General features: G+C 35.8%; 1 protein-coding gene across 1 annotated transcript; it reads left to right on the plus strand.

Annotated features, from left to right (window-relative positions):
* Positions 1-200: 200 nt before the first annotated feature.
* LOC132252559 (uncharacterized) lies at positions 201-10057 on the plus strand. The gene is made up of 9 exons (XM_059741753.1): positions 201-278; positions 401-514; positions 3610-3655; positions 3770-3821; positions 5390-5485; positions 8843-8896; positions 8973-9038; positions 9709-9787; positions 9877-10057. The coding sequence occupies exons 1-9, from the start codon at positions 216-218 to the stop codon at positions 9952-9954; spliced, it is 648 nt and encodes a 215-aa protein (XP_059597736.1). The 5' UTR covers positions 201-215; the 3' UTR covers positions 9955-10057.
* The last annotated feature ends 505 nt before the right edge of the window (positions 10058-10562 follow it).

Below are 10562 nucleotides of genomic sequence, written 5' to 3' on the forward strand. Positions count from 1 at the left end.
GCAGCGTTATTAGCACCGCGATATTTGGGCTCCATGGAGAGTTCTAAGGGGGTCTTCATGGATGACATTTAAGAGTGTACCCTGGACATTACACTTCAATAACCTGTAAATAATAATAACAATAAAATAATAGTAATAATAATAATAATAATAATAATAATAATAATAAATGGTATAGAAAGAACATTTTGGAGGGATTATTGTCGAAGGTCGGTATGCTCACGTCTTTCCCGTCGAAAGTTTGCCTTCACCAGCTGAAGCTGCTTTCACATCATCAGGTGCGTCATTCACACTCTTCTCTATTTCATTTTTACGCTTCTTATTTATTTCTTGGATTTATTTTTTGTGTTTGTTTCTTCAATTTCCAATTCTCTCTCACAATCCTCTTGTTTCAATCCAGGGTTTCAATCCCAGCATTCCTAGGGTTCCCACATTCCACAAACTCAACCATTTCTCCCAATTCCACCACTATCATCGTCATCTGCGTTTCTGCTCAATCAATGGCCATGCTGGCGTGAGTCTGCTCTCCCAATTCTGCAAAATCTCTGTTTTTTTTTTTTTTCCTATTTACATGCGCAAGCTATAGGGTTTTTCGATTTTATACAGAAATGGGGATTTCTCACATAAGCTACTATGTGGAAATATTGCTGAAATATTATTATAAAAATTATGAAATTAAATAGGGAAGTATATTTTAATTGCATTTCTGTAATCAATACTCATTGAGGCAGTTAGGATGTTAGTGGGATTATGGTTGTAGTTTGGTGTTGGAATGACATGCTGAGATGATGCACATGTCAACTAGTAAGAAATTTTAGTATGATTTGCTAGTTCATAAACATTTGCTCGGTTAGATAATAGAGTTAGGGCAATGTTAATTGGTGGGTGAAAAATAAGTATATATATATATATATATATATATATATATATATATATCCGAGAATTTTATGTGTTTCAACCAAAAATAAGTCTATTCCCTCAGCCACATAACACTAAATTATTGGAGATTTAAAAATATGGGTGTTTCCTAGAACTTGGATAGAAGTACCTTGCAAAAATTTGAAGAGCTCAAAAAGAAAAACAGAAGACCAAAGTTCTTCTCATTTAAGGGTGGCATGGTCCTGAGGAAGCCCAAAATTGAAGCTTCTGACAACGGTAGAATAATAAATTGATACCTATAAATATGGAATTTGGCATAAAATCTATGAAATAATTTTTATCCATACGTAGAATTGTAAATAGTTTTCTGCCTCTAAGCTTGCCTCAAGCAGCAAGTGGTGGGTTGGGAGGGGCAGGTTTGAAATTGAATTCTATTTATCGGTAGAAAAAAAAAAAATTCCATACTAATAAAATTTTTTGCATAGTTTTCTACAATTGGTTCATTCAATGGCAAATGACAAACTTTGTTGCTTTATTTTAATAAGCATTACCTATAAAGTTCCAAATTTTGAAAATTATTTTGCCTATTATTTTAATTTTCTTAGTGTAAGAAAATTAAAATTCCTTTTACACTAATTTCTATTAGACTCAAAGACCTAAAGGAAACTTAAATTTAATAATATAAAAGAAGGTATTTTTTAATTGCTGTCAGGATTTTCTTAGTGTAAAAGGATGGAACCTTAATTTCTAATGACTGATGTAAATTATGATATATTAAGAAATTAGTTATACACCTCAAACCTCAATAGACGTAGTAGTCAATTCATAAAAACATTGGCTTTTCTAACTCAAATAAGAGAAGACATTGGAAAGGACTTCATAAAATGTGTATTACCTTAAGGAAATTTTGGAGTGGGTTTGTGAGTATATTGTGAGTGTTGTCTGACGACGATCTGACTGACCAGAAAGTATTGGGAGATGGGGAAGGTGACCGGAATGAAACACGGTCACCGGAAGGTTTCCCGGAGTTGATGACACGGGAAACAGGAAAGAAGGTTTCCCGGAGTTGATGACACGGGAAATAGGAAAGAATTAGGTTTTCTTCCAGTCGCCGGCCGTAGAAGTGCGCGTGGCCGGCGCGTGGAGGGTTTTCTGGCTCTGATGCTTTTGAAAAAGTTGGAGATCTCCTCCAGGCGCTCCTCTTGGTGTGGTCGGTGTCGGAAAAATATGTCGCCGGAAAGTTCGTCGGAAAATTTCGCCGAAAAATTTCGCCGGCGGTGAGTGTTGTCTGACGACGATCCGACAGAGCCCTAATACGGCTTCAGATTGCGGCGTGGCACCACCGAAAAAGGGAGACGGCCTCAGATCGCGACGTGGTACCACCAGAAAGGTAGAAGAACACTTCCCAAGGCACGTGCAGGGATTGGGGTGGAGAGAAAGTAGCCGGAACTTCGCCGGAAAGGCTGTTTGGAGGGCTGACGGAGACAAAAATCCCCAAAAGAGGTACGTGCAGGGCTCGGATGGGAGAACCAGGTAGGTAGGGATGCTGGTCGGCGGCAGGCGAGGCTGGAGGAGGAGGCGCGTCGCCGGAAAAGGCCTCACGCGCCGGCGCGTGAGATTCAGTCGCCGACCGTATTTTTTTTTTTATTTTTTATTTTTAAAGGAGAAAAACCTTAATTCTCATTCATGTGAAAAACTACTTACAATTGAGAGATATATATATATACAAGGCTAGGAGTCCTAACTACCATACATGTGACCTATATTAACAAGGAAAGATAATATACTATAAATACATTATATTCAACATATATAATTCAAGCTCTTCATCCAAAATCTTGTCACAGGCTTTTAAAATTGTAAATTACTTAGAAAATGGTTTCTAAGCCCTGCAAAGGAAGATTTGGAAGGTTTTATAGTCTGAACCTATTATGGCCTGCTACAGGCTAACTTGTACAGGTGTAGTGCTGATTGGAGATGGGTACACGTGTTATGCATTCTGATATGTTGGTGTGTTTTGGTGTCAATTTCTGGTGATACCATTTCTATTGGTTGATATAAATTTTTCTGTTTTTTTCTAGAAATTAAAATTAAGATTTGATCTTGGCCTATACTTGCATGTTTTTCTGGGTATAATTTGCTTACTACCAGTGTTTTACTTTAATATCTTTGGAAATTCTTTCTATGTATGACTGGCATGTTAGTGTGTCCAATGCTAATTCTGGCATGTGTCCACATGTCCATACTATTCTATATTCTGGTATGCTGATGAATGGAATTATATGCCTTCTTGCTATGGGACTCATTGTAAAGCTATTACGTTTTCCTTATTTGAAAACTCACCGAGGCTTGATGTTCAAGGCCTCATTTTAAATGGAAAGTATGTTTACCTAATCCTCAAGTAAATGGAGATGGTTTGTCTACACTAAGAACATGTCATAGTAAATATCGCCCCACAAAAAGCAGACACGCATTCAGAGATACACAAATTTGCGGTAGCTATGTCTAGATTAGTTACTTGTTTGATCCTATATATGTGCTAGAATGCAACTACATATCCATTGATCATAGGTTTTTTTCTCAATATATTCCTTGTTCCTTTCATTTAGTTTTTCATTTGTGGAAAACAATTGAGTGTGATGATATGCTATTTGTTCATTTGTTTGTCTTCTGTTTTTTTCATTGAATTTTGAATATTGCTTTTTCAACATTGCCTTTGTTGTAGGTTAGGCTTCTGGCATGTCAAATGGTCATGACTACTCTGCCAACCATGAAGGTATCAATATCTTTCAAATGATAACTGGAAAAATGGTGTAGCTTTTTGTGATACCATATTTTACATTTGATAAACTTGATATTTCTAAAAATCTACTTATACATATTTTTATAGACTCAAGTGCAAAGGGCAAAAATGGTGAAGGAGAACTGCACACATCAAAAGAGTACTTCCTACTTGCCTTACAATGCTATTAGTCTATGTTATAGACAACTGATTTATTAATGATGGGATGGCAGTTTATATAGTTGTTTTTGTGTACCCATGTATTTTACATTTTACATAAAATGTTTTGACTGATTGACAGAGTCAGAAAGGGAATTTTATCTGGAGGCTACTTAATGGGATAACATGCTAGGGAAGAATACATTGTGTGGATTATAAATAAAACAAGTGTGGGTGATATGCAGTCACAATTCTTAACTTTACTGTTTGAACTGTTTTGAATGAATTTCATTTATAGCGGTATATTCTTCTATTCTTTAACATGGAATTTTTTTGGAAACAACATTGTTTAATAATTTTCTTTTAGTGTACTTCTAATGTAATGGTTGTTGGAATGTTTACCCATTTATATGCATTGATGGACCAGGTTGAAGTCCTTGTCTCCCTGTTTAGAACTTGTAGAGTCATTTAAGATAGAACTTGGATGGTTTCTCTCTTTATGAGCCAATATTTTAGGCTTTAGCTGTATTTTTCAATTTTATTGTCTTACCTTTACCAAACTATCATGAGGTCTGTGCTGCTAATAGGCATGTGGAAGAAGCACTAATGGATGCGAAACAAGTGAATGAGAGATTTTAAATATGATTATTCAATGTGTATGGAAATGACTAAAAACATGCAATTCTCTGAAGTTGATAATTTGCCATATGATCCGCATCTGAAAATCCCTCACCAAAACTTAATCATAACTTAATTTCTCCCTGCATTCGCAGCTCATGGATCCTCAATGATGTTTTACATCACATTCCTTGTATGCTCAAAAATATTGTCAGTTTCAACACTGCACAAGGGACAGAAGAATGATTGAGAATTTTCTGTCTTAAGTCCACTACATCCCACCAAATGGCATAACTTTGTCCAGCCACCCCATGCCGGTAGTGGATGAAATTTACCTGCAATTTCTCAATAATGGAGACAAGCCATTTATTGATCCACGTGTTTGTCATTCCAAAGCAAGTAGTGAAACTTCTTGAATGTGTCTGACCAGCCTCTATGACATATGCACATACATGCATTTATCTATACATATAATATGTCTGTATTATACATGGAAATCCCATGTTTCTTTTCTTTCCCTCTTTTTTTTTCCTCCTGTTTTTCTTTTCTTTTTTGTATCTTCCTTTTTCACATTGGGAGTTTGAAATTCAATTTCAATGCAAGGATTTGGTCGTAGTCTAGGTGCTAGCAGTGTAATAGCCAAACTATTGCAACAATGTCTTTTCTTTCTTTTTCTATGTAACCTTATGAATTTAATGTAGTTTGTTAACATTATTGGAACATGACACAAAAGATTCATTTTGTCTACTGCATGATTATGCTTTAGACCTTTTCTCAGTAAATAAACTATTGTTTGGATTAGTGATCTTGTCCCAATCATTTTAATTTCTCTTCTACTACTGAATTTCATGCAAACAATCTGTAAGAAGTGATACCTCAATCCTTTTGCCCTTTGTATGCTGAAATGCATGTCTACTTACATTGAGAGTTCATTCTTGCTTAACCTTTCAGTCTTCTAAAGAAACTGAAGAGATATGGAATTTCTGGAATATTATCCTATGGACTCCTGAATACTGCATACTATCTTACAACGTTTCTCTTGGTATGGTAAGTACATAATTCATTCATGTAAATTTGTCAAGGATGAGGTATCTGTGACTTGTGAGTATGCATAGCTGCTGAGCATTATTCTTTTGAAATTTAGGACTATTTGATTTATTGTTGTTGTATATAATTGATGAAAAAAGTGTCTGGCCTAAAACTTATGATTTTCTTTTTGTTCAGTCATTTATTGTCTTCAGCCATTTATTCTTTGGTTGATTAAGATGCAAATACTTGGTTGTTGCACAAAAATGAATGTTTTTCTCACGCCTTGTTGGACCATTTACTTGTGCATAGTCACCTGATGATGTTTCTACAAGATAATTTTTTTTAAGAGATTAGTACCTATTATTCAGCCTCTTTATGCTCATACCATTTTCATTGATCTAATTAATAAAATAGCAATAAAAAAGTTTAGTTCAACATTAGGAACAACACTACATAAACTGTAAATGTCTAAATGAACAAGATGAAAAGGACTAGTACTCCTCTTATTGATTATAGAACAAAAAGGACTAGAACAACACTATGGTGATGCTATTTGCTTGACTCACAAACTTGGTGCTTTAACTTGGAGTCTAATATAACTAGAAGTCCCATATGCTAAAGATGTGAAGTGAAAGGTGTGCCACTACATAGAAGAAATGGAAGTATGTAGAGCAATTGGAGTAAGAGGTGGGCCGATATGGTGATAAATTCCATTTACTTCATGCCCTCCACCAATTGTCTTGTTCATTAAGAGATCTTGAAATACACTATGGGAAGGGAAGGAATGTTGCAAAACAATTAAGTGACTTGGTTAATTTGCTTAGAGATAAAAGATTTATAGGAACCTTCAAAAGGGAGATTCCAAGTGGAAGCGGAATTTTCTAGATTTTCTTGAATTAATTAAAAGGGCTTAAAATGCTCTTTTAAGGGGGGTGAGGGTGGGGGTGACTCAAGGGAGACGAGGTGGCATGGGCATGGCCACACTTAGGGGCTTCTGTGCAAGTCCTCAAACATGAGCAAGGCACATGGGCAAGCCTTGCTAGCACCCATACATGGGCTCCATGACATGTGATGGTGTGCAACTCAAGGTTGCAATGACATGGGGTGCTATGCAGTCTTCCCTTCCCGACGGTAGCATGAGGGGGAAATGCCTTGTGCAATGAGGTGGCTTGGCACAAGGGCACAATGCCTTGTGCATAGAGATAAGGGAAGCCGACTCAGATGTGATGCCTAATGCTTAGCACAAAGGCACAATGCCTTGTGCGTAGAGATGAGGAGTCATGGGTGCAATGCCATGACTCGTTGCTGCACCAAGAAGAGGGCTTGGGCATGGCATGATGCCATAACAACAGCTAGGCAGAGCAAACTTGGGCAGGTTGCCTCGGCATGGACGTGATCCAGATGCGGGAACACATATGAGCATGACTGACACGCTCAAGGAACAACAAGGGGCTACAGCCAAAGGAAAGATTGGCACCAAGGAAAATTGCTAGATCTGTAGGCTAAGAGAGGGCTTGGCATGCACACTAGTTGCATAGAGACACATGTAGTAGGCTGCCTAGAGACGCTATAGCAAGCTGATCGGATGCATCAGCTGATTCAAATGCATGAATGGACTGACTCAAGGCACAAGAGTGGGTAGACTTCAGGCAGAACACAACAAAGATGTCTTGGCATTGGGACAAGCTTAAGGAAGATGTATTGCACCACAAACCAGGGAATTGAAGGGCTGATACGTGGCCTGATACAAGAGGTAGCAGCACAAGGAGTTTCAAATGAATGAGGAATGGGCCGAAGACATTTGAAAGTTCAGAGTTGAATTCAAATTGTGATTGTAATTTGAGTTTGAATAGGAGTTCAGATTCTTATTTTAATTGTAGTTTGAGTAGAACTAGGATTCCTTGCTCCTTATCAAATAGGGAGCGGTTGGTGTCACACCTATAAAAGGAGGACTGGAGTGCCCTTTTAATTATCATGCAATCTGGAGATCATAGAGAATATACAGAGGTATATTGAGAGGGAGAACTTTCTTAAAACATAGCTTGAGAGAGAGCATGAACTCACCAAAGAGATTGTGGAAGTCTTGTTGAGCTATGTGTTGTATTGTTATTTAGAGAAGAAATAAAATACAAGTTAGGGATTGAGCTCCATAGCCTTGTGTGTCTTCATGAGTTTTTTCTTGATTGCAATCTCATGTGGGTTTGAGTATGTTGGCTTAGAGGGGCTTCTAAGCGCTGCGTGGATGCGAAAAATTTGTGGGAAAATTCGTGCCCATGACAAATACCATCCCAAGTCATTTAAACTTGATAGATTGAAGTAACTTACTTGAATAACAAAATGAGCAAACTGCAACTTCCAGTGGAAATCAAGTTTGCAACTAGGAGTTAATAGTTTGGAGACTGCTTTAATACCATTTTAAGGAGAAGAGAATGTACTTACTCTTCTTTCATTCTTTTTTATTAAATATTAGATACTGATATGAAATTTTTATTTGTTCAAAATTTTAAAACAACCCTATTCTTGTGCTGTACAATGTATATTATCGTATAGAGTATTGGAAAACGGAATTGCATGAAACAATTAAATTCAAGACTTTGCAATTTCTCATCCCCTCCTCCCCACCTTACCGACTGTACGCATTACCTCTGGTTCTTATGGCCAGTGTAAATGACATTGCCAACATTCAAGTCAATGCTTTTGTTATTGACCTTCCCAGCATTGTGGCTGTTATTCCCATCTGAATTGGCTTTTGATCACTTATTGATGGCATATTCAACTATAGCATGTCTAAAAATGAACTTATGGTGGATCTCTTTATTTGGCAAAGGTTATAACTTGGCTTTCTGGATCTGGAATGGGGAGTCCTTGTATTTGGTTCCCTTCATTATGTCATATAAAGAAGCATTGCATTTCCATCTGCATTTTTATCAAGCTTATATTCATGGTAGAAAAAATTTAATCTGATATACTGGGTCTTAACTTGCTTTAGTGGATATTATTTCAATGTGATGTTAGTTGCACATGATGGAATACAAATGTGACATCCATGCCCCTCAATCTAGAGTTATTAGAATGCTGATCTAGTTCATAAACATCATGCTTAATTATTAATACTGGAAACCGACATAACTGGGATTCATGGCTAACAATTGCATATTGTTGCATATGGACAAATTCAGTTTGTTAATTTTTTTTTCTTTTTTGTATTTTATGTTATGTTATTTTATTTATTTATTTAATTTTCTAATCAAATACCTTATAATGTAGTTTGAAATATGCCTTGGTGTTTTACCACATCCTGCAGTCTCTATCATAGGTGTTCAGAGTAGATTTCAAATAACCAGTATAACTCTGAATTCACTATGCTGCTTCTAGGTTTTATATTGCTCCAGCACCAGGAAGGATGGGTTATTTGGCGGCAGTTGAAAGGTAAAAACTTATTCCAAAAAGTTTCTTTTTGCACAAGTTTTTCAAAATATCTTGACATATGGAATCCAATTGGCAGATTTGTCAAAATCATGGCTATGGTGTGGGCAGGCAGCCAGGTCACTAAACTTGTCAGAGCTGGAGGGTAAGCAGCTAAATTCTGTTTTAAATCTTTAGTTAGCGTAACAGTTTATTGGGATATTGCAATGCTCTCAACACAAAATAACCCAAAATCAGTGAATTTCCCTAGTTCAGAGATTTATGCTCGATTCCTTCAACAATGAGTTTTTAGGCCTATCAATTCTCTCATATATGTTTTCTGTTCATTTTCTTTCTTATCCTTGTAACTTTCAACTGGGTTTATGATGATTGTTTAGTCTATCATGCTGCTGCTTATTTGAATCAAAATGACAATTGAAGAATTAAAAAAAAGGGTCTTCAGGAAATGGTGGCAATTTTTGAACCTAGTGTTGATGATGGGCCTTGCATTTTCATTTTTACCGAGGAGGTTAAACTTACTGCTATCCAACCCAATCTTTTGACCTCTGTAATCCAAATGACTCCTTATCCTTTTTTATTCTATATTTCTTTGATGAAAAGGCCTTTTAGCGGCGTTTGTAAATAAAATATTAAATCATTCGTACATGCTTTTTCATTACAATGACATCTGGGGATTATTTGCTGCAGCCTCCTGGTTTCCAGTAGACTTGTTTCTATTTATTTATTCAAATTTTCATTTGGGTTAGAAAATAGTAGAAAAATGCTTTTTCCCCCTTGGGTTTTATGTGATTTTTGTAGAAGTGCTTCTCATGCAGGGCCCTTGCACTTGCACCTATTGTAGATAGAGGATTGTCATGGTTTACATTAAAATTCAAGTTTGAGTCTCAGGGAAAGGTAAGTAAGTCATACATCAGATTTTGATATTGTTCTCACCTGCTTAACGATTCCTTACATGTCTCTAGTTACATTTCCTCTGCATCCAGGCTTTCACGGCGATTGTCGGATTTTGTTTCGGGCTAGCTCTCATTCTATTCTTCATTGTGACATTGCTTTGGGCATGACACATTTTTCAGTATTTTTCTCAATCATCCAGGCGGAGAACCTCTTTCATTAACTAGTATTTCTGAAACTCATAAATTGTTATTCTTTTTCATAGTTCGGTCAGTTATCTCTCATCTTCATTTCACTATGAATTGTGGGATCCAAGAAATCTCACAATTTAGCCTATATTTGGATACAATTTTTATTTTTTATTTTTAAAAATAGAGTTTTATATAAAATATAGGAATTTTTATTAAAAAAAAAGTGAATTTCTTGTGTATTTGAAAATATTTTAATTTTTATTTTATATCAAAATTTTAATTTTAAAAATAAAAAATAGAACATGTATCCAAACATAGCTACAGTTTCTATTTGATTAATTTAGTTTTACTTGAAATTTGTATAGTATTATTACATCAAAGCTCTACTCAGTTGTAGAGACAAATTTTAATTATGATAAGTTATTAATCTTGCATGAAAATTAAAATAAAGTTTAGTGTTTGGTTGAATTAAAATATAATTTATTTACAAAGATTAATGAAGAAAAAACAAAATCAAGAAAATTTTTTTTGTTTATCCGAGATTGGAAAAACACTGATTGGATCCATTGAAATATGTTTTTCTATCA

The sequence above is a fragment of the Vitis vinifera genome, chromosome 13 (genome assembly GCF_030704535.1).
Source record: "Vitis vinifera cultivar Pinot Noir 40024 chromosome 13, ASM3070453v1".
Taxonomy (NCBI): Eukaryota; Viridiplantae; Streptophyta; class Magnoliopsida; order Vitales; family Vitaceae; genus Vitis; species Vitis vinifera.

Bases quoted from the DNA above. Each gene is read 5' to 3' on its own strand.
- LOC132252559 (XM_059741753.1), top strand. From the start codon at position 216: ATGCTCACGTCTTTCCCGTCGAAAGTTTGCCTTCACCAGCTGAAGCTG. The intron at 8,897-8,972 runs GTAAAAACTTAT...TCCAATTGGCAG, and splicing joins TATTTGGCGGCAGTTGAAAG to ATTTGTCAAAATCATGGCTA. The intron at 9,039-9,708 runs GTAAGCAGCTAA...CTTCTCATGCAG, and splicing joins AAACTTGTCAGAGCTGGAGG to GGCCCTTGCACTTGCACCTA.